Raw genomic sequence first — 25,037 nt, 5'->3', positions numbered from 1 at the left:
TTGCTGGATTCCCATGTAGTCAACTGCAGTTCAAGTCCCGGATCCAGTAGTTTAAACTCACTCCAGGCACATGCATGTGCGTGCCCAAGATCCTGAGAGGTGAAAGGAGGAGAAGGGATTGCGGCATGGCCATCCCCCCTGGGGGAGTGATTTCTCGCTTTCTGTCTCTGTCTCTCTGGCGAGTGCATGTGCCCTATAGCAAAAACCTCTCCAAAAAAAAGAAAAAAATGGCTGCCATTAAGATCTATGTCTCATCTCGACCCTGGGGCTGGGAGAACAGCGGCAGTGGGACTGGCCAGTGGCGAAATACACTAATGGCCAGTGCTGAAATACACTATGGCCGCTACCCAGAGAAATCCCGAGAGAAGCAAGCCTGCCTCTTTCTCCCGGAGTGGGTGGCAGCAGGATCTAGATCAGGTCAGATCCTCTTTTCGGAGGGAGTCAGGAGAAGGAAGAGGTCACAGGACAGTCAGACTGCAAGCAGGTGCCAAGAGGTGGGATGACCGCTGTTGGGAGTCTGCTGCAGCTGTGGGTGTGCTGTTGGATTCTAGCTATGGATCTGCAAGGGTGTTGCCTTATTGTTCTGTTCCTTGGGTTCCCCATCTATAAAGTGAGAATAATGGCCTTTTGCAAGGTTGAAGCAGAATAGTGGGGATAAGGTGCAGAGCACTGCCTGGCAGTCGCAGGGGCTCAATAATGTGTGCTGTGGTCATCGCTGTGGTTTACGGTGGGTCCTCCTGCCCCCCTGGAGCCATTGTCTCAGCCCATGGTGGTCCACTACCAGCCAGTCTAGCACAACCCCTGCCTCTTCAGGACATTCAGAATTTAGGGAGCCTCAGAGAGCAGACACTGTCAAGGTCTGGACAGCGGTTGTCCTATTTTCAGAACCAAAGATTAGGGCACGAGGTCTGAACAAATTCAGGAAATGCAGGAATCGGTCATAACATTAGAAAGTCTGGTGCCCACCCAAGAGGGGCATGGAACAGGGTTGCCCTGAAAGGACCTTTCCTCTGCTCATCTTTGACCCCTCCCACTTCCCTGAGTTTGGAAAGCAGGCAGAAACATTTCTCATGGTTTCTGGCCTGCACGGGACTTCGTGGGGAGGCAGGGAAATATGGGAGACATGGGGTAGTTACAGGACCAAAACTCAGTCCCCTAGAGTGGGTTCAAAGAGAAGGTTAGAGGATAAAGCCTGTGTGAGCCTCTCCTGAGATCTTAAGACATTCTCTGTGTAGAGAGAGGGAACAGAACGTGGGACAGGAGGATCAGGGAGAAATGTTGAGGGGGGGGGTCCTCTGAAAAAGGCTGGGAGGCCAGGCTCAGGTCCTGAGTGCCAGCTCTGGTATGGAGGTTCAGAAATGAAAGGGCTTCCCCATTAGGGAGGCTGGAGAACATCTGCCAGCTCCGCTCAGCTGGGCAAGGGCATCTCCGGGGGAGGCACTGCACCTGCAGAGGGAAGATGCAAGGATTGAGAATCCCCATCGGACGGTTGGAATTGTCCAGCCTGAGACCTGAAGGCTTGTCCTGTGGCCTCTCCTCCCTTCCCCACCATTTTCAGACTGTAGTTCCTACTGGCCCCCAAGGTGAGTTTATCCAGGTTTCCCCTTGTTTTTTTCCTATTCATTCTTGAGGGGACTCTCATAGAAGCCTGTTGTGAGCAGCTTCAACCTAAGGTGATCAACACTTAGGGTGATCAAAAAGCTGCTGTCTCCCCTCGACTCCCTCATTTCATCATCTAAAGGGTCATAGAACAGTAATGAGTGGGATTAGATGTGCGAAAGTCAGCCTTGCCTTTTTCACCAGCTATATTGAGATGTCATTGACATATAAAAGTTGTGTATGTTTAAGATACAGCTGGCCCTCCCAATCCAAGGGTTCTATATCCATGAATTCAAACCACCAACCACCGTGGAGGGAAAATATTTGGGTAGAAAATTGGTTGCTCCTGTCCTGAGCATGTTCGGGCTTTGTTCCTTGCCATGAATCCCTAAGCAATACTATGTAACAACCATTTCCTTAGCACTTGCTTTGTGTTAGATTCTTAAAATGATTTAGAGGATGGAAGAGGAAGTGCACAGGTTATATGCAAATACTACCACGGTTTTCTGTAAGGGACTTGAACATCCGTAGATCTGGGTATCCCCAGGGGTCCTAGAACCAATCCAGCCCAACTGTCCAATGCCAGGGGACAGAAGTGTCCACATTGGCCTTCGATGTAAGTATACCTGTGTAATGATCGCCATACTCCTAATTAGCCTGTCCGTCACCTGTATATAATTACTGTGGAGGGTTAAGAAGGTGTAAGGTTTATCCTCTTAGCACATTGCAGATACACCATACAGTGGTTTTAAATGGCAGTCTTGTCTTTTTTTTATTTTTTTTTAAGAATTTATTAACTTTATTTATTTCTATTTGACCAGAAAGGGACAGTTTGTGGGTGGGTGTGGGGGAGGGGGAGTGAGAAAGCAATCCACCAGGTCTGGGGCTTGAACCACTGTCAGCCCTGTGGAAGTCCAGTGCCCTTAACCACCACGCCACCTGCCAGCCCCAATACGGTGTTTGGAGGTGAGCCTTGTGTTCTGTACTAGACCCGCACTCTGACCCATGCATCTCAGTGATGCTTTGAAGGCCAAGCACCGTGCCTTTCAAGGAGAGGTCAGTGGTGTGTGTGTTGGGCACACGCTTTGGCCAGTGAGTGGTCACCCTGCAGCTCATTCTGTGGAGTTTCCCAGGGGTATCCCCAGGATTGGGCCCCAGGCGTCCTCAGCGGTCACCCACTCAGTTATTAGGGTATCTTTGACTTTTCTTTCTCCCTGGTCTCGTCGTTTTCTCTATCCATAGTGCATTTTAGTTACCTCTCACATAAACCTCATCTCCCCCAGTCCTTGTCTGTGGGGAGGTCGTCTTTTGGGGGAACCCAAAACAAGATAAATGGCAAGCAGAGGGCCTGCTGTATGTACATCCTCCCCATCTCCTGGTGAGGACACCCCAGAAAAATGGGTGCACAAAAGTGCCATTAGGGAGTGCAGAACTGCTTCCATCTGCAGCAGTGGATCAGCGTGTGCTGTCTCCTCTGTGTTCTCCAGAGAGGGGAGCAATGGACCCCTCTGGGAGGGATCACAGGAGACTTCAGAAAGGAGCACTGGGCCCCGCCGTGCTGCACACACTAATAGACACTGCTACATGGCAGGCCAAGACCCTAGTTCAATTCCCGGCCCACCCTAAAAAGCTGATATGGTGGTAGATACCTATAGTCCAAGATATTTGGCTACCCCAGAGGCTGGGGCAGGAGAATCATGATGAAGTGAGGCTCTGTCTTAAAAGATTAAAAAAAAAAAAATGAAACAGTGATGTATGAGAACCTGGTCCTGCAGGCAATTGGATTTTATGTGAAGCAGGGGGGGGAGGTACAACTAAGGGTGGGGACACACTCCTGGCTGATCATGCAGCCAAATAAATAAAGAAATAAAAACTAAATAGGAAAAAAAATGAAAATTGATGGTGTGTTCAGGGTCTGGCATGTGGTCGTCCCCATCAGACTGTGCGAACACAGTGCTCTCTGCAGGATTTCAAGCAGGGAGCAGGACTCGTGGCTCCCGCCAGCTGCTCAGTAACTGAGTGAATGGCACGTGCTAAGTGTCAGAGAGAGAGGGAGGGAGCCCAGTCCAAGTGGCCAGGGCCCACTTGGACCACCGGTTCACAGACTGGTTTTCATCTCATTTTCAGGTTTGGGATCAGAGAGGGTGTGGTTGGTATTCCAGTCCAGCTGCAAATGTGGGGTAAGGGGAGTGAGTGAGAGAGGGGGAGTTGTGAAACTCAGGAGGCCCATAGCCCCACGCCAGGGCAGGAAGAGAGGAAAAGGAAAGGCACTAAAAAGGGGACAGTTTAGAGCAGGGACCTCAATCCTCTCTCTGCGGTGGACCCACTGGGTAATCCAGGGACTGCAGACCCTGCTCTGATACATACTTCTCAGCAAAGTACATAGCGTTACAAGGGGAAACTGGTCACACTGAAATGAAGTTGTTAAACTAATAAGAAATCATTTGCATGATAGTAATCCATGTGCCTTCCGCTAACACTTCACAAGTGGTGGTCTAAAAACCACCGCAATATTGAGAGGATGAGTGAGAGCTCCCCAAGTATAATAATGTGAAGGGTTTTTAAAAAGTTCATGAAAATGTGCATTATGAAAAAACTATGCCTTCATTCCACAATGTTTTGCACAATAAACCCATATTTTAATTCCATGTTCCGTGAACTTTTTGAAGTCTCCTTGTAGAATGGATTATGAACATTTCTACTGGGGACCAAGCCTCAATTCTGCTAACACTACAGTGGTTTGTTGCCTACATGGTTTTTTCTTTTTCTTTTTCTCCCCCCCCCCCCCCCAAGGGGGAACAGGAGGTGTTTTCTTTTTCTTTTTCCCCCCCCCCCCCCGCCAGAGTGAGACAGAGACAGAGTAAGTGAGAAAACACTTCCTATGGAGGATGGTCAACCACAATCTCTTCTCCATTTCTTCCTCCTTTCACGATCTGGGCACACATGTACATACCCCTGGCATGTTTTTCAAGCTACCCAGTCTGGGGCTCAAACTGCATATCAGCCATTTGGGAGCCATCCACCTTAACCACCACACCACTGGCTGGATCTTTCTTTTTTTTGTTTTTTTGTTTGTTTGTTTGTTTATGATAAAGCACATACATATGCAAGAGAAAGAGAGAGGAAGGAAGAGATCGGAGAGATCAGTCACCCTCTCCAGGGTCCCGTCATGTTGCAATCCTCTTCCTCCAGTCCTCCAGCCTGTTGGACCTTGGAGACTCATGAACGTGCCCGGTGTGCTTCAGGCTGTCCAGGCTGGGGACTCAATCTGTGATCGCCATGTGGGATCAGCTCCTCTTGAGCAGGGCAGTGCTGCTGCACCATGAAGGCATTCTTATCTGAAGGAAGCACCAAATTCTGGCTAGAGTTTCAAGCACTTAAAGGTGTATCTTTTCTCACCCAAGTTCATGGACCCCCTATTAAAGCCTGAGCTCTAAAACCAGGACTGGCAACGCTGTCCTAGACCTACAACTTTGTAATGCTGTTGTCTATACTGAGCTGGTTTTCTTTCTCTGTTCTTTAGCCCTGCATGAATTCCCCAATGACATCTTCACCAACGAGGATAGAAGACAAGGAGCGGTGGTCCTCCACGTGCTCTGTGTAAGTACCCCTCTCGTGGCTCTGCCTGGAGGGTCCGGAGGGCAGGCCTGGCTGCTGTTTGGTGGGTAACTGAGGTACCCACTGAGGAGTCTCCTCTCCCTCCCGTGTCCACACCTGATGGGGGTTCTCTGAGACCTAGAGGGGACAATCTGCACATGGACTATCGTTTAAAGGGCACAGGTTCTTTGGCTGGAAGGCATCCATGTGTATTTTTCCCGTGCTACTAGTGGTCAGTGTGGACTCGGGTCACACAGGCTTGCTCGCCCTCCTCTAGACTTACTCTGTTCGAACTGTTCCCTCTTTGGGAGCCCTTTCCTAGCCATCCTCTCTAAAGTGCATGGTGTTTCCACCTGCTTTGCTTTATATTTCTCCACGCCACCTGCCACTACATAATTATTTATTATCTGTCATCCTTACTCACACATAAGCCCCATGAAGGTGGGGACTTTGTTTTGTCCCTGGCTTCATCCCTGGACCCGTTCTTGTCACATGGTGAGACAAAGTATTTGTTAAAGTAATGGGTTAAGCGCAGTGGTAACTGCAGAGTCTGGATTGCAGTAGACATCGTTGAACACTCGTTCTCTTCCCTTTTGGCCTCTTATGTCTGCCACGGTTCTAGCATTTCCTCCACAGACCTAGTGGGTCTAAGGTTTTTGATTCGCCTTGTCTCTATTTGGAGCATTAGGGAATGATGATGATGAGATGTGTGTGTGTGTGTGTGTGTGTGTGTGTGAGAGAGAGAGAGAGAGAGAGAGAGAGAGAGAGAGAGAGAGAAAGGGAGAAAGAGAGACTGGGAGAGAGAGAGAGAGGACATATCTGAGGGGTGACTATAGAACCGGAAAGCTCCAGGCCAAATTCTGGACTAGTGCCGTCACTGTTTTCCCATCTCTATGACGTCCGCTTTCCTCCAGAATGCTTTAAATTCTATTTTGGTTATTTATTACTGTGAGACAAGTTCCTCAAATTAAGTGGCCCAGCCTGTCACTATTTTATTTTGCTCATGGGTTCTGAGTGTCAGTCATTCAGCAAGGACACAATCGGGATTCTGTTCCATGGAATGTGAGGCCTCCGATGGGACACTCCGATGGCCGGGTGTGGCGTGGGTGGCTGAGGCTGGAGCCACCCATTCTGACAGGGCTTTTCTACTGCTTCACCAGGTGCCTGGGTTGGGCTGGTGAGGGACAGACTTGGCTTGGACTGTCGGCCAGAGTACCCACAGTGACCCAAGTGTGTCAGCCTTGAGTTGCTGGACTTCCACATGGCAGCTCAGGGCTCAGAGAGGGACAACTATAGCACACAAGGAGGAAATCGCATGGTCTTTTGTTACTTGCCCTTGGAAGTTCGATCATGTCATTTCTTCCACACTCGGTTGTAGTCAGAAGCCCATCATGATTTGGGCCAGGCAGCGGAGTAGCAGTGGCAAGGCTGGACTCCCATGGGAGAAGTCCTATGCTTGCATCCTGGGACCTTCCGAGTGAACGGGGAATGTGTATGCAAGCCCATAGCCTGGGCAGGCTGAGGGCAGGGGTGGATTTTGCCATGGCGGGGGGGGTCCTTTAAGGGTGTGTGTGTGTGTGTGTGTGTGTGTGTGTTTGTGCATGTGTGTGTCTTTCTCTCTGAAGAGATGAATGGGTGAATTTTTAAAAAGAGAGAGAGGACCGGCCTGTGGTGTGATGGTTAAGGTGACTGGATCCTACATGACTGACAGCAGTGTCCCAGACCTGGTGGCCTGGTGTCATAGACCTGGCTATGTGTGTGTGTGTGTGTGTGTGTGTGTGTGTGCGTGTGTGTGCTCAAAGTCCCAAAAGGAAGGAAAATGGAGGAGCTGGGATTGTGGCATGACAATTCTCCATGAAGGAGGAATCTGTACATGGACTGTCGTTTAAAGGACACAGGCTCTTAGGCTGGAATGCATCTGTGTGTATTCTTCCCTTGCTATTATATGAAGAGAGACTTCCCACTATCTCCCCTCTCTCCCTGTCTCTCCCTGTCTTTCTCTAGCAAGTGCACACACTCTCTGGCAGAGAGAGAGAGAGAGAGAGAGAAGCCCATCATCATTCAAGGGAGGGAACCAGACCTCGCTTCTCAGTCCACACCTGGAGAAGGTCAGTAAGTACACCTTGGGCTCTGGAGTCAGATCAGACATGGGTTTAAAGCCCACTTCTGCCAGCCTTGCTGTGTGTGTGGCTTCTGACAAAGTTAAGTTCTCTGGACTCTCATCCACCCTGAACTTAATTAACTCTCTTCCCAGGTGAAAGCAATCAACTCTTTCTCACTTGCCCCTGTGAAATAGGGGGAAAAGCATGAGAAGTCACTTTCCAGTGAAGACATCTAAAGATGACAAACAAATAAGGAGAATCATTGCAGTCCTCTCAGGCCTCCCTGCCCTTCAGGAGAGTCCTGGATACTGAGCAGTTAGTACAGATGCCACCTTTAGCACCAAGTTTGAGGAGACTCGGGTACTGAGTCAGATTCAGGATTCCCTGGTAGCCGTTATCACCCAGTGCCTCAGCATCTGAGCCGTGAGATTGCCACTCTCAGCCCAATTGGTGCCAGCTTTTGTCCTCCCAGAGCAGTGTTGTCACCTGCAGCTAGCAGGACTCTTTCTCCTCACCTCCACCCAACTTCTGCTTCCCTCTTGGATCACCTGTCACTAGCTGAAGGTGGAGGAAGGAAAGTTTCCCATGCTCTTCATGAGCCAAGGGTGTCCAGAAAGGTTTCTGCTGTCCACATAATGCATTTCCAGACAAAGTGGGCATAAATGGGCAATATCTCCCTTAGATTCTTTTTTAATTTTTTTAAAATTGTATGTGCACTCACCAGAGAGAAAGATAGAGAAAGGAAGAGGGAGAAAACATCCCCTCAAAGGGGTGTGGCCATTGCTGCAATTTCTTCATTTCTTCATCCTGGTAGGATTTGGGGCACACATGGATACATACTTGGCATGTTTTTCCAGCCACTGCCACTGGGGCTGAGATTTGAATCCCAGTCAGCCATGTGGGTTCCATGCTCCCTTAACCACTAGGCCACTGGGCTGTCCCCTCCTCCCTTAGACACTTTTTAAAGCATATGTATAGACTGCGGCATCGCACTTCATAGGCCTTGGTGTCCAATGCCATTGTTAGCGCCCCCTCCGTGGGCCCTGCACATTAACATCCATAGGGCAAGGAGTTCAGGGATGTGGCCAGTGCCCACCCATTCAAGACAATGTTCTAAGCACATAGAACTCTCTGCCCAAATAGCCTCGAACCTACTGCCGGCAACTATACAGGTCTCCTCTCTAGGTCCACCTTCTGAGGGAAGAGATACAGAAGGACCAGACTCTACCTTGCTGCCTGGGCCATCCGCATACGTGTGTGGACCTGCATGAAGCCAGGGTGGGTCAGGAGCACCACCTCCGCATGGTGGGCAAGGTCAGGGTGGGCCTGCCACTGCTGTCTCCAGGGCCAATGACCTTCTTATATTATCCTACCCACTAGAATTTAAGCCCCACCAGGACATAAGCCTCATGAGAGAAGCCATTTTATAAGGTGTCAGCACACTGACCAACAAAAGTTGCACAGTCAACAATTCCTGCCGTTTGGTGCCAACAGTGAACAATTCATGTTATTCCCTTCACCTCCCTTGTCACCCAGCACACTTAGGATGCTCAGGAGTTGTTAAATGAACATCATTGGATATAAGAATTGCCACAAGGGTAAACACTTGGCACTTTAATGGCCAACAGAAAGGAGATGAATGAATGAGTCAAAGATGCAAGAAACTGAATACAGACTTCCTGCACTTGGACATCTATAAAGCATTTTCTGAATCCCTGGAGTGTGGTAGTGCTGGGCGGGGCCCTCGTAGATGCCTGAGATACAACCTCTGTCTTGGGAAGAAAGCCACGTATGATCAGCACCTGCCATGCACCGAAAGCTAGCATGGTCTTTATTGCATGCTGCGGGGAGCACAGAGAAGGCACCAATGGGAATCAGGATGACTGACCCATTCTTCAAGACTGGATATGCATTTTCCAGAGGAATTCCGGGCAGGAATGGTCAAAGATAGACATGAGAATTCAGGGAGCCTGGAGAGAACAGGAACCAAGAATGATAGACGGTGATAATATAACTGTGAGCACATGAGAAAGGTCCTGGGTTTGCATCCTGGGACCTCCCTTTGCACTCCCAGCACACTCGTGCCTGTGGTCCAAGCTGGCTGGGACTAGAGGTGAATCATGGCATGAGCGTCCTGTTGGAGATTCTCTCTCTCTCTCTCTCTCTCTCTCTTCCCTTCACCTCCCTTGTCACCCAGCACACTTAGGATGCTCAGGAGTTGTTAAATGAACATCATTGGATATAAGAATTGCCACAAGGGTAAACACTTGGCACTTTAATGGCCAACAGAAAGGAGATGAATGAATGAGTCAAAGATGCAAGAAACTGAATACAGACTTCCTGCACTTGGACATCTATAAAGCATTTTCTGAATCCCTGGAGTGTGGTAGTGCTGGGCGGGGCCCTCGTAGATGCCTGAGATACAACCTCTGTCTTGGGAAGAAAGCCACGTATGATCAGCACCTGCCATGCACCGAAAGCTAGCATGGTCTTTATTGCATGCTGCGGGGAGCACAGAGAAGGCACCAATGGGAATCAGGATGACTGACCCATTCTTCAAGACTGGATATGCATTTTCCAGAGGAATTCCGGGCAGGAATGGTCAAAGATAGACATGAGAATTCAGGGAGCCTGGAGAGAACAGGAACCAAGAATGATAGACGGTGATAATATAACTGTGAGCACATGAGAAAGGTCCTGGGTTTGCATCCTGGGACCTCCCTTTGCACTCCCAGCACACTCGTGCCTGTGGTCCAAGCTGGCTGGGACTAGAGGTGAATCATGGCATGAGCGTCCTGTTGGAGATTCTCTCTCTCTCTCTCTCTCTCTCTCTCTCTCTCTCTCTTTCTCTCTCTCTCTAAACAAATAAGTAAATGAAGTTTAAAAAAAAACTAAAAGAAACAAGGCCAAGCCATGGATGGGTGTTGGAGAGTAAGAGAGGGTAGGGGGTAGAGAGGTCAGAAGGCCCTCACATGGAGGCACCCCAAGGTGATGTAGCCTCATTGGAAGTGGTGGAAAGTGGTGGGAAGTGGCAGGAAATAAGCAGACTCCTGATCTCATCCCTCTGCCATTTCTTCTAGCTGAATAAGGTCAGGCACGACCAGAGGTGACCCTGAGTAGTCTGTCCTCTTGTATGTTGAGAAAGGCCCAGACAGACCATAAAACATGTCTTAGGGTCATTTGGGGAAGATCCCAGAGTCCCAGAACCCAGGCTGGAGTGGGTCACCCAGAAGCAAGGTAAAATGATGGATTTAACACCATCCAGTCTCTCTAGGCCCTTAAACAGCAGGGTCCATTTCATCCAGGCAGGAGAGAGAGGACCTCTGCCAAAGGGTCCCAACAGGGTTGTCTTGTCACATCACACTGCCCCCAGGAGAGGCCTGTGGGGCTATTCTTTTCATGGGGTTTAGTGGCCATATCCATAGATTTCAACCAGAGAGCCCAGGCCTTTCGAATCCTGATCAAACAGTATTTACACCCAGACTGAATTTACCCCACTCTGTGAGTTGGCTTTTTACAAGAGACTTGTAGCCTCCAGCCTCAGTGGGTACTGAGGACAGGTCTCAGGACACATAGTTCTAAAGACCACCCCCCCACACACACACACAACTTCTTAAATATTATTATTATTATTATTATATTTCCAGAGCGCTTAGGCACTTGCCAGAGAGAGAGAGAGAGAGAGAGCGTTCCCCAGCAGGACATGGTCCCACTGCAATTCCTTCCCCTACATTTTCCTATCCCATTAGTTTGGATATGTGTGCAAGCACACACATACAAACACACACACACACACACACTTGCCTGGTGTGTTTTTCAAGCCACCAGGGCTGGGATTCAAAGTGCCATCACCACATGGGACCCAGGTCAGCTATATGGGACACAACACCCTATGCAGAGCACTTAACACTGCGCTACAATCTTCAACATCTTAAATGTCAAAGATTGCTTCTCTTTTTCTTTTCTTTTATATAAATACGTCCTCCTTTTGTGTATACTTTGTGGAATTCAAACAGCCATTTCAGGTTAAACTCTCTGAACACTATTGCTTTAATTTTCCTTTGTATCTTTCTGCTTTTGTGGGTTTTAGAAAAACCTAAGCTCAGAAACTGTGCATACACACACACACACACACACACACACACACACAAAATCTATTCTTTCCAACTCTTCTTCTTGTATGGGCTTTACTAGTGGGGAAGCCCATGATCTTTATAGACAGTGAATATATCAAGAAGCACACTAGTCTCAAAACATGCTTTGTATCCAATCTATTATAATATTCAGGGAAAAGCAGTATTTCCTGTCTTTGTGGAAATTTATACCCTTAGAAACTCATTGAACCTGTCCCAAATAGAGGAAGAAGCCCATGAACCATTTTCTAGAAGTGTGGTTTCTTTGTGATTTATAAATAGCTTGTGAAATTTTGCTAATGATCATGCATGGCATAGATAACTGAAGAGTCTAAGACAAGCTACATGTTTTCTACTTTCAGTAAAAGGGGCATTCAATAATCAATATTTGAATTTCTTTCCCAAAATGGATGTGGGGAGTTATCAATCCTTTGTATAGATCCAAACTCCACCCTGGGATATAAGCACCCTGCGTTACATTGTCGGCCTTTGAAAATATCCTTCTTAAACATCCAGGCTCCTTTTCTTATTTTTAATGTGCTTCTCTTCCAGCAAGCAGATATTCCCACACGTTTGTGGGTAAGGTGGTATAAAGTGTCGCACACCTGAAATTGATTCTTTGGCCTTACTAGGAAAATTCTTAGGCCTTACTAAGGAAAATTCTTGTCAGGTGAGTCCATTGGGGAGAAGGGCTGCAGATGAGTTCAGCAACTCACACCCGTTAGTGGACATGTCTGAGAAGAATTCTCAATGAGACTTTCTAATATGCAACTTCATGTCTGAACATCAAGACGCTCCAAGAAGTCCCACAGGAGACTCAGGTGTGGACGATCTCACAGAAGGGCTGTTTCCTCCACTGGGCTGCTGGGCAGCTGCCATGTGGCCCCTGAAGGCTCCCTAGAGTGACAAAAGGGACACATGGGCCCAAAAGAGGGTCCTGACCATCCATCGCGTCAGGCCCACCCTGTTTAATGGTGGGGGACCCTCTTTCCACACCTCCATCTTCACTCAGCCTGGGATCCAGGACCCAATTTAGGGGCACATGCGTAATAAAATAGGTGGCTGTCTGCAGGAGGTCAGACCTTGGAAGGCCCAGGTAGGAGTCTTCTCCCACAGACGGAAGCACTCCAGGGATCTTTACCAGGATCCCAGATGTCATGCCTTAGCCACCCCCGTGTGACAATGTCTGGGCTTGATCCCAAGGTTGGCAGTCTCCCCTGGCCCCTTCATCTCCTGTCAACACTTCCTTCTTCCTTCTCCAGCCCAGGAAATTTTTATCTGGTCTGGAAAGTGAGGAAACTTGCCTTAAGAGCTTATACCCAAATTCTCTCTTATTCCCAGACTGGCTTTTAAACTTAAGAAGATGCTGGTTTCTGTCTTGTGAGGCCATTAGGACCTCCTTTCTCCTAGGGCTATGGTGGAGACAGACTGGCATTGAAGGAAGCCTTTGCTGTAGAAGCAATGCATCGTTCCTGGGGTGTGAGAGCGATGGGAAGGCTGTTTAGATGCTGTCATCCCTCTCATTTGTAGTTTTTGTAGGTTTGTTACACATTTGCTGGATTTTACAGTAGTCCCAGCCCAGTAGAGCACCTAGTTGACCTGGACTTCTCTCCTTCTTGTCTCCCTCCCTCCCCATAGTCTATTTTCTTTCTAAAGATCTGCATTTCGGGACCAGCAGTTGGCTTAATGGCTATGTCGCTGGACTCCCATGTAGTTGCCGCGATTCAAGTCCTGCACCCGGTGACTTAAACTCACGCCAGGCACGTGTGCTTGCGTGCCCAAGATCCCGAGAGGAGAATGGAGGAGAAGAGATTGAGGCATGACCATCCCCCCACCCTGGGGTGGTGATTTCTCGCTTTCTGTTTCTATCTTTCTGGCAAATGCACGCACCCTACAGCGAAATCCTCTCAACAACAACAAAAAAAAAATGCATTTCTGCTCCCAGGCTGGTCCTGACTCTACCTGGTGTTGTGTTTTGTGCACCTGCACTGGTCAGTGTTTTGAATTCATATCCCCCAGGAGTCTTTAATTGACCCAGTTCGTTGTTTTCCCACTTGGCTGTGGGTTGACCCCTCCTGGGTCAGGTCTTTTTTTTTTTTAATTTTTTAAATTAATTAATTAATTTACATTTATTCCCTGAGCATTATCACAGCATACAAACTGTGATTTCCCATCCAGAATATGCTGCATAATGGCTTAATCATGCATGTTATCATCAATAATTTTCCATTTCTAGTTTCATATACACATTCCCCCTATTTCTCACCTTCTGCCATTTCCCACCCTCCTCCCACACTAACTCTGGTGTCTACAGTTGTTTTTCATTCCTTTTTCCCCCCACATTTTATTGATTCACAAAATTTCTTAAATAATCTAACTACTTTCAAGTTCAGCTGATATATACATATCCGTGAATACGTGTTTGACTTAAGGCATGAAACTGAGCAGAATGAATATACTATAAAGTAGCACCTAGCTGATGCTATATAGATTACTACAGTCATTAAATAGGTATTTTTTAATATATTTTTTAATTTCAAGAAAAGCAGTTTTAACTTTAATCAAAGAAATGCTAAGGAACTTTGCTTAAAACTTAAAGCCAGGAAACAGATTAGGATTCTATTCAAATGGTAGGTACATAAACTTATTGGCAGCTCAAGACGGGACAAAAATTGTTAAAACCGGAAAACAAAGCCTAGAAGAAAATCTGCAATGTTTTCTTAACCAGTTCATGTGACTGAATCACACACTTCCTGTAGGAGGTGTGGAGGGTGGGGCAGCTCCAGTGGGAGGAGTCTGAACTCCAGGACCCCCGCCTCTTCCTTTCACAGCAAAAGAGAAGGCTCTTGTGAATATGTTCTAAAAGGAGCTGAAAGCCAGGAACCTTCCAGGGAGTGCTCAAGTCCTAGGTGAGAAGGGCTCCCTCACCCGGAGCTAACTGTTCCCCTGTCAGTCCTGTGGGAGTAGGGAAGGGACCTCCTTTCTGGAAGTGGCCTCTCCAAACGGGTGTCGTTCTCTGGGGCCTGAGATGCTTCTGGCTACTTCTGCTGTCTAATTCTAATATCTGGAGGAATGTTTCCCCAGATGTGACACCTGGGCCCATATTGCTTTGTTAAGACCAAAGGAGAGTCTAATCGATTTAGGGAGACGAAGGCCCAAGGTCCCAGCTCCCACCTTCCCCAGCTGGAAGAGAGGTAGATTTGTGTATCAAAGTTCACATTCCACTTCAGCCCCAGGGATTATTTATTTTAAGTTTATTTTTTCTTTACTTATCTCTTCCATGAAAGAAAGATAGAGAAGAACAAAGATAGGCACTCCCAGCAGAGTCTCCCCACTGCAATCCATTCCCAGTCTCAGCTGGCCTACGTGCTCAGAGAGGTCCCAGGGTTTCAACCCAGGACTCTTTCCATGTGGCTCCAATTCATTACTGCTCGACCTCTGTATGCCCTCCCCCCAGGGGTTACTTTTGTCTTTCCAAGACTACTCTTGATTTTTTATTCCAGGAGTCAGCTTTATGCATACAGACCATCACCATCTTAACAGAACTTTCTGGATGGCTGAAACAGCATCTAATATGGTAGTCAGTACACGAAGCTATTGGGGCCAGCAGATGGCATAACAATTACATTGCTGGACTCCCACACAGTTGACCATAGTTTGAGTTGCAGACACAGTGGCTTAAAACTCACGCTGGGTGCATGTACATGCCTGCCCCAAATCCCGAAAGCAGCAGTGTGGCCATCCTCCCAGAGGGTAATTTCTTGATTTCTGTGTGTCTGTCTCTCTGACGGGTGCACTCACCCTATAGCAAAAAATCTGTAACAAAAAATAAAAAATAAAAAGGAGAAGCTATTGAGCATTCAAATGGGGGCAGTATGATTGAAAAATTATGTCTGTTTTATTTCATTTTAAGTAATATAATTGTAAATAGCTATGTGTGGCTAGGGGTTACCCTATGAGGCCTAGAGGTGAATTCTAATTCATCTTCCCTCCCTTTGCTTATGCTATCATCTTGAAATCAAGAAGCAGATATGGCCAGAGAAAAGGTTACCAGCAAAGAAGATATGGCTCCTTTCCTCTCCTCTTAAGAGATGGCTTTGGTATAGCCATTCATTAAGCAGGATGCCCTGCTGGGCCACTGGGCTGACTAGACCACAGACAGGATGTGCTGTTCTGGTGAGGAAGGACAGCCAGAGTAGGAGTCAGAAAATGCGTATTGCCAATAAGCTCATTGCTTTGGAATAAGCCCTAGAACTTACTCTACCTCAGTTTCCACCTCTATAAAGTGGGACCACACAGGAGATTCTCAATAATGTTAAATTTCTTTGGTCTTCAGCTCTCCCTATCCCCACAGCCCACTAACAGCAGTTCATCTATGCTTGCTTAGTCTGTCACAACACACCTCCCACCCTGGGACCAGAGCCAGATTCATTCCAGACACAGCCACCATCCTTGTGAGCATTAGAATGGGGCATCACGTCACGGGAGGCCTCTCTGCACCTGGCAGTTCACCAACCTTAGGGAGAGGGTGTTATCACAGGGTTTTAAAATTTTTTTTTATTGATGATAAGAGTATGTATTTATGGAGTACAATGTGAGGCTTCAATAGATACATGTATACATTGTACAATGAGCACCCATACTTATTTCTTTGAGGTGATAACATTTAGAGTTCTTTCAGCAATTATGAAATCATTATTGACTATAAAGTAAGAGAGGAAGAAGTAAAATTGTCTGCTGTTGATATAATCTTATATAGGAAATCCTAAAGATTCCACCAAAAAAGTGTTAGAACCGATAAACAAATTCCATAAAGTTGCAGGTTACAAAATCAACAAATAAAAGTTGGTAGTGTTTCCATACATTAACAGGAAATTATCTGAAAAAGAAAGTAATCCCATTTACAATATCATCCATAAAATAAAATTCATAGGACTAAATTGTAACAAAGGGGAGTTTATCACTTAAGGGGACCTACATGATCTGATCAGAAAGGTCTCAGCAGCAACTCAGTCACTAGGCAGTGTTTAGTTAAGGGATTTCACCCTGGAAGAGAAAAATGATTAGGATAGCTTGTGGAATTTGCTGTTTATTCTTGGAAAAGTGCTGAGCATGTCCTTAATTTGTCAGTGTCAACACAAAGCTAAAACTGGTGTCCAAGAGGATTAGCACAGAGAGAATAAATTATGTTTAGATAAATCTCAAGTCGTTTTCTCTCCTCCTTGCTCATGAGACTTAATTAGATGGCCCAGGCCTAACCAGGAGGCCCCCTGGGCTCCACGCAGCCTTGCTAAGGGGTGGATACCTCTGGACCCCTTGAGCTGGATATAAAACGTGATGGTGTAGAGCATCCACTTGGGTGAGATACACCTGAGGCTAGTCCTGGCTTTTCATTCTTTTTTTCTTTTTCTTTAGAGAGAGATTTTTTCCTTTAGAGTGCATACACTCGTCAGAGAGACAGAAAGTAAGAAATCACTCCCCAGGGGATTGCTGTGCTACAATCCCTACTTCTCCATTCTCCTCTTGGGATTTTGGGTACTCACGCCCAGCATGAGTTTTAGGCTGCTAAGTCCAGGACTTTAACCGCAGTCGACTATGTAGGAGTCCAGGGATGTAACCAATATGCCATCCACTGGTCCCCAAGCCCTGACTTTTCTGCTTACTCACTTATAGTCATGGACAAATTGCTTTGCCCAGCCAAGCCTCAGTTTCCTCATCTGTCCCTAGAGAGAAATACAGCAGCCATTCCATCAGGCTACTTTTCAGATACATAAAAGCAGGTGTGTGAAGCTCTTGACAGAGTGACTGGCATTGAAAGGATTATGCCACTACATGCCCTTGCTACTTACTACTGGGGGCTTCAAAAAAGATCATGAAGAGGCAGCAGGTGACATGGTGGTTAAGGTGCTAGACTCCCACATGGTTGACTATGGTTTGAGTCCCAGACCTAGCAGCTTGAAAATCACACTGCACGCATGTGCGTGTGTGCCCAAAATCCAAAAGGAGAATGGAGAAGAAGGGATTGCAGCATGGCCATCCTCCCTGGGGCCAGAGGTGGTTCTCACTCTCTCTGTCTCTGGCAAGCTCATGCACCCAATGGCAAAAAAAAACTAAAAAGAAAAAGAAAGGAAGGAAGGAAGGAAGGAAGGAAGGAAGGAAGGAAGGAAGGAAGGAAGGAAGGAGAAAGAAAGAGAGAGAGAAGGGAGGAAGGAAGGAAGAAAAGAATTAGGAAGGAAGGAAAAAGAAAAGGAAAGAAAGAAAAAGAAAGAGAGGAAGAAAACAAAAAAGATCATGGAAAATGATAATGCATGGATTTCAAAATTGTTTTGCACCAAAATAAACTTGTACTTTGATCTCATTTATTCATAAACTTTTTGAAGTTCCCTTGTACTGCTGTGTGCCTCTGTAACTCTGGACTTCGTGTGATCCCCAAATCCCGTCCTACTAGAATGCAGGGCAGCCCCAAAGTACCAGGATGTCACCAGCCCCAGCAGCAGCTCTCAGACGGAGAGGCTGGGAGGTGGGGAACTATCTCAGCCCCTTGTACCTCTGCTAGGTCACTGAAATGCGTGTCTCCATCTTCCAAGGCTCCCCCAGGAGTAAGCTCGAGTTGCCCATCCCAATAATTTGTTGACAACACACGTTTATTAGCTGCTCCCTCTTCGCTGGCTCTTTGCACTGCCCTTTTATTAGAAGCTCCTGGAATCTTGTATCAAATTCTGCTTCCAAGCACAGGCTCAAGAGATATCATCTGCCATTATTATGCAAATTAGAGGTCCTGCTCTATAATCCATGAGACTCTTAGAGACGCAGAATTCTTTTTTACATTTAGTTTTTATTGAAACAAAATTTGTATAGTATTAAATTGACCACTTTAACCATTGTAAGTTGCAAACCATTGTAAGTACAGTAAAGTGACTTTTAGTACATTCAAAATGTTTTACAACCATCACCACTTAGTAACGCTAGAACATTTTCAGCACTCCAGAAGGAAACCCTGTAATCTGTTAACCAACACCTCCTGTCCCTCCTCTCCCCTAGGCTTCCCTGCCTCCAGTGCTCTTTCCATCTGTGAGGTCCGTTTTTTAGCTTCTACTTATGAGTAAGAACTAATATATAGCTCTCTCTTTTTTTTTTTTTTTATTTATAATGTCAGAAGATTCATCTATGTGTCAGAGAGCGAGAGAAAGGGGAAAAAAGTGTTATCTAACGGGACCTGGTCCATTCCTCCATTCCTCTTTCCTGTTAGACCCCTGGGCACATGCACCAAGCATGTTTTCAAGCCTCTGCGTCAGCCATGTGGGATCTGGCTTCCTCCATATAGCACATATCCACCGACCTAGAGGGCCAGCCTAATATTTCTTCTGTGCCTGACTTATCTCATTTAACATAATTTTTTCTGGATTTGTTCATCTTGTCTCGAATGACAGGATTTTATTCTTTTTAATGGCTGAATAGTATTCCATTGTGTGGATACCACATTTTCTTTTCCATCCATCTATTGGTGTACATTTAGGTTGATTCCAGGTCTTGGCTATTGTGAATGGATCTATGATAAGTGTGGAAGTGCAGGAATCTCTTGGACACACTGGTTTCCTTTCTTTGGAACACTAAGTAATGGAATTGCTGGATCATTATGTAGTTCTATGTTCAGCTTTTTGAGGACTGTCCATGCTGTTTTTCATAATTGCTGTCCTAGTTTGCATTCCCATAAAGTGTATAAGATTTTCCCTTTCTCTGGGAGGTGCAGAATTCTGAGACTCCAGTCCATCCAGACAGCCACAAAAAATGGCCTGGCATGACTTTATCTACTATCTCATTGGTTCATACCCTGAGCCCAGGGCAAGATACAGAAGTTTGGGGAATGAACTTTGGAGTAGACAGTTTCAAACTAGATTTTATGTGGAGCCCTAAGTGGTAGTGGAAGAGAGATAATTTTGTGTTTCAACTCATCCCTCTTCTTCAGTAGAGAAAGCATGCACATTGCTTAGATACCAGATGTTTACATGCAGAAATCAGATGCCCACAGCATGCTGTAAGCTCTCTGTATCTTATTTGTCTAACTTATTACTGAGTCCACCCATTCCCCCTCCATGTATTTTATCCTTATTTATTTATTTCTATATATTAAATAAACTTTATTATCTGTCTCTTTGAGATGACATTGTCAACAATCACAGAGTTGCATACAATAGTTATGTGTTGGCAGTTGTTAGTTTACAGGAATATTTTTTTCATTTGGGAAAATAGAAGTACGAAAAGTAAGGTGAGGTGCTGCGTTTTGGATTTATTATGTGCTGTCGCTTAAAGAACTCATTTGTAGCAAACAAATCAATCTGAATGAAATAGTCAATCAAATGCTCTCACACATTAGAAATACTTGGTGTGTTTTCAGTATTTGTGCTCAATGGCTTTCACTGTTTGCCCATGGTTGCCTGCTGATGCTCTTCCCGGGAGAACCTCAGTACTGGACTTGCTGTTTATCGTGTCTTGAGACTTCAGAATAAATGCTATCCAAGAGGGATGTTGTTTTTCACTCTATCGTTCCTTCTTCCCTTCTCATCCATGTTCCCTGGCATAATATAGAGACTCCGGATGGGAGTTTCACGTTTAACAAAAAACCCAACCTTAAAGCAAAGAAACTTTAAGAAGAGACAATTCTGCACCCCAGGAACACAGGTATGCAGCATATTCCAGATACGCAATGTCCTGAAGAGTCATTTCCGCCAAGGATTTGTAGCTGAAGAGCTCCTATAGCATGACACGTGTTATTCTTGTCCACTCAGTTACTGATAACAGAAAATATCTGAGTCTAGGTAATTCAAGAGAATACGGATAGGGCCAGCAGGTGTTGTGGGGATAAGGGGCTGGACTCCCACATGGCTGACTGCGGTTTGAGCCAGAGACCCAGCAGCTTGAAACTCACGCTTGGCACACATGTTTGTGTGCCCAATCTCGTGAAAGGAAAACAAAGGCAATTGTGGTGTGTTCATCCCCTGGGGGGGAGGGATTTCTTACTTCCCTCTCTCTGTCTCTCTCCAGCAAGCATACCCACCCTATGACAAAAACCTAAAAATAACAAATAAATAAATGATGAAAACAGAATACAGATGAATTCAGCTCATGGTTTGAAAGTTCAATGCCCAGAAGTCACTTTTGGTGAGGATCCTTCTGTGGGCGGGGTCCCAAGGCCATGCCGGGCATCCCGTCCCGAGAGAACAGGAGCTCACGGGTCCGTGTGTGTGTGTCTCATTTCCTCTCCTTAAAAACCCACCAGAAGTCAATCATGGGGCCCCCTGCCCTGATGACCTTAATCCTAATCTCCCCAAAGCCCTACTTTTCAATATCCTACTGTTATTACATTTTCACCTTCTTAATCCCTCCACAGCCAAATCTCAGTACTTGAATTGGGGGGCACACACAAACCACACCATATGTTTTGTACTGGTCCCCTGAAAGCCATCCCTGAGACAGGAGTAAGGGGCAGGTACGTCATTCCAAGAATGATCCAGGAAGCACCTGAGGACAAGACAGAGAAAGAAGGCAGGCAGTAAAGGGTGGGCAGTACAGGTAGGGCCAGCCCTGTGGGCAGGGCAGCTGGGGTGTAATCGCACCAGGAAACTGGCATAGTGAAGAACATGCACTATAAAGAGATATTAGCCCCACCAGCTGCAGTACGAAGGAACTAGGGTGTTGATCCACCAACTCCTGTCAGTCATTGGCTGAGGGGTGTTTGGGGATCCCTAACCATAGCATCTCCAGTCGGCCCCACATGCATGGGAGTCAAGCAGGCTCGAAGCCCTAGACAAATGGACGGACACAGGATTAGCAGCATGCTCAGGAACCTGAGTGCCCGGGGCCTAGGACAGACACCGACAGTGCCTCTGCAGCATGTATCAGATCCCACCCCAAAGGGACACACTTGAGTTCAGCCTGCAGATCCCGGCTGGCGGCCTTCCCCTGGGCCTTCTCCAGTTCCATGTTCCACAGACTTGGCGTGCTTGGTGAGATTCAGATGCCACACGCAGGTCCTCTGGGAGCCTTCAGAGGCAGAGTGTCCTGCTAGATTATTCTGCAGCCTTCCCTCTGATTCTCATTTTAAAAATAACTTTTGGGGGAGACCAGCAGTTAGCGTAATGGCTATGTTGCTGAACTCCCATGTAGCCAACAACGGTTCGAGTCCCGGACTCAGTGGCTTAAACTCACGCCAGGTGCGTGTGCGTCCATGCCCAAGATCCTGAGAGGAGAATGGAGGAGAAGGGATTGCGGCATGGCCATCCCCTCCGGGGGGTGATTTCTCGCTTTCTGTCTCTCTCTCTCTGTCGGGCGAGCGCCAGCACCCTATAGCAAAAACCTCTCCAAAAAATAAAATAAAATAAAATAACTTTTGGGCCAGCAGATGGCGTGGTGGTTAAGAGTGCTGGACTCCCACATGGCCGACTGAGGTTCAAGTCCCAGCCCCTTTCTCTCTCTCACTCTCTCTCTGTCCCTCTCTGGTCAAATTAAAAAATAAATAACATTAAATAAAATAATTCTTTAAAAAAATAACTTTTAAGAATGTAAACTTGACTAGGCCATGTACTGCCTTTGTAGCTTTTAATGCTGAGCCTCAGTTTCCCCATCTGTGTATAGGAATGAGGCTGGCACCTACCTTGTAGGGGCAAATAAGACAAAGTCCAGTGTAAGCATTCAATAGGCATGCAGAAATGGTGACTCATGTTCTGGGGTCACCAGAAAAATTAGATATATTTTCAATGTTTTTCTATGCAAAAATGCATCTTGACTTTCAGACAACCCAATTGCTTCTACCCTGGACCACCTATGGTTACCACTTGTCCAGACAGAGACCATCTGTTGGGTTGTCGGAAAAGTCATGATGCATTTTTGTTTGTTTGTTCATTTGTTTTGAGAGATTTTTGCTATAGGGCCCGTGCACTCCTCAGAGAGACAGAAAGTGAGAAATCACCCCACCCAGGGGGGATGACCATGCCACAGTCCCGTCTCTGCCATTCTCCTCCTGGGATCTTGGGCACACACACACACGTGCCCAGCATGAGTTTAAGCCACTGGATCTGGGACTCAAACCACAGTTGACTACATGGGAGTTCAGTGATGTAACCATTACGCCAACTGCTGGTCCCCATGAAGCATTTTTACATAGAAAAATAGGTCCTGACTTTTCTGACAATCCAATAAATGATCTTCCCTTTCAATCAACACGTAGGTTTGCCAGCATCAGATCAACCTCCTGAAAGCCATGTCCAAGTCACCCTTTGCTTGGAACTCTCCCCCCCAAAAAAATTTCCTTCTATCAGAGGGTCAATGTGGCATAGTGGGAAGAGCATAGGTTTTTAAAGTCAACTGCCAAGATTCAAATCCCAGTATCGTCACTTTAGGTACATTAATTTCTAAATTAAAGGTGCAAGTTACTTTTCTCTTCTGTGCCTTGGTTTTTCTATAAATGAGGATATGATAGTATCTACCTCACAGGACTCTGTGTGTGAGAATTAAATATATCGGTCCAGATCAATGCTTGGAGCCAAGTCAGGCACTTAATAAAGGCTCAGTAATTATTAGATGTTGTCATTATTGTTATTTCAGAGTGTCCCCACAGTCCACATGTCTTTTCCTCCCCTTTTTTGTGTACCCAGTACCAGTATATAGCACAAACCAATTCTTCACCACCCACTAAGAAATTCCAGGTCAGATGCCATCTCCTCCTTGAAGCATGCACTGACATGCTTCTCCCCCTATTCTAAATCTCTGCTTTCCTTCATTGCATTCCTATAACATGTGTCACCTTTCCCTGCCTCTTCTCAGACCTGGGACCATGCCTCAGTCATCTTCATGACCCCATAATGCCCAGCATGGCGTCTTGTGTTGTTGAATTGCTAATTGAATGAATAACTTCTGAGGAAATGAATGAATGGTGTGTGCTTACTATCTTGGCTACTTAGTGTGGAATCTATCCACTAAGCTTATAAGTTATTCATCAATATTTTCCTAAAAATCTTGATGTTCCATCAAGTCTGAGCATATGAGATGGACTTTTGAAGCTGGATTTTATTTTTAAAACATGCACTGAGTTAAATACTCAATATACCCCAACTTATAAGACAAGAGACAACAAGTTGAAGCAAGAACACACAGATCACCTATACCAATGACATGCCTGTCTCTCACCATGGTGTCAGTGCTGCCTACATAGACTGGCATTGCAAGAGCCAGTGACTGGAGAGCCTTTCCTGCTCAGATGTGTCTATTTCATCATTTAGCAGTTACTCAGAATCCTTTCTGAACATTCTCACAAAGATACAGGATCTAAGCATCTCTGTTAATGATGACCATGATGTTCTCCATCTTCTGTTGAGTTAAATTCTTTCCCTGAAGGATTAGCCTCTACCTTCTGAGATGTATTATTTCAACAAACAGAAACTCAGTGTCCCAAATATTAAAGGTGCTCAAACATGTCACTAAGTAAGGATTGGTGGGGTTAAAACATGGGAATGACACTTGGTTTCCTAAAAGCCCATTCAGCCCAGGAGGCAATGCTATAAGTAGACAGTTCTGTTTGTCCCCACACTCTAGGACTGCACACAGTAAAGGTCCCAGGAGTCTGAGCTCTTTTTCTTTTTCTTTTGGAGAGGTTTTTGCTGTAGGACATGTGTGCTCACCAGAAAGACAGAGAGAAATAGATAGGAAATGAGAAATCACTCCCCATGGGGGATGGCCACACTGCAATCCCTTCTCCTCCATTCTCCTTTCAGGATCTTGGGCACACATGCACATGCGCCCAGCATGAGTTTAAGTCACTGGGTCGGGAACTCGAACCACGGTTGACTACATGGGAGTCCAGCGATATAGCCATTATGCCAATTGCTGGTCCCAGGAGTCTGAGCTCTTGAAGACCCTTCCATTTGCCTAAGATCTCAGGAAACTCTTGCTCTCTTCAAAGACTTCTAAAGATGTTCCCTGATTGTTTCTACTTCTGGTATTCTCTTGTTCTCATACTTTAAGAAAACTCAAGACTCTCAAAGATAACTTGTTCTTTCAATTTGTACAGTGTCTGTCACTGAGGAATTCTGAACCAGATCCCAAGGATTTAGTTGAAAGGACACTTGGAATAACTGTCAACCATCAACTCACCTATACCCCATCAGCCAGGGGCCCAAAATGGAGCCCATTTGCCCATCTTCCCCTCAGGATGTGTGCCTTTTGCTGATGGCACTCACTTTGAGAGATGTATTCCTAAGATTCTCTCCCAAGAGTCCTAGAACCTGTTTGCAAATAGATTTCTTGATGGCCTACCCCTTTCTACCTAGAAATAACCAAAAATCTATGCAAATTGGGTCCACATGTAGCCCTCATGATCGGGTCTTCGGATTAGATGCTTTGCATTGACCCTCATGATGCATCCTGAGAATACTAACTCCCTGCTGCTTCCCCATGAATAGATTCTGAAGGTAATCATGAAATCTGTCTTGTCAGCTATTTCGTTAGCACTCTGATTGCTGCTGTTTTATGAACAAAGGCAGAAGCCTGAGGATTTAATTCTTCCTTCTTGAACTGGCTAGAACTATCTTTTCCTCTGTGCTGTGGACCACAG

At 46.1% G+C, this 25,037-nt stretch overlaps 1 protein-coding gene across 1 annotated transcript in view; it reads left to right on the top strand.

The window, feature by feature from the left end:
• SLC24A3 (solute carrier family 24 member 3) overlaps positions 1–25,037 on the top strand; it is a 530,173-nt gene that overhangs the window by 263,259 nt on the left and 241,877 nt on the right. The window contains exon 2 of the mRNA XM_006163634.2: positions 5,123–5,199. Coding sequence (XP_006163696.1) covers positions 5,123–5,199 — 77 coding nt within the window. The remainder of the gene's footprint in view (positions 1–5,122; positions 5,200–25,037) is intronic.

The sequence above is a fragment of the Tupaia chinensis genome, unplaced genomic scaffold (assembly GCF_000334495.1).
Source record: "Tupaia chinensis unplaced genomic scaffold, TupChi_1.0 Scaffold142716_1, whole genome shotgun sequence".
NCBI lineage: Eukaryota > Metazoa > Chordata > Mammalia > Scandentia > Tupaiidae > Tupaia > Tupaia belangeri.
This window is presented reverse-complemented; position numbering and strand designations above follow the sequence as displayed.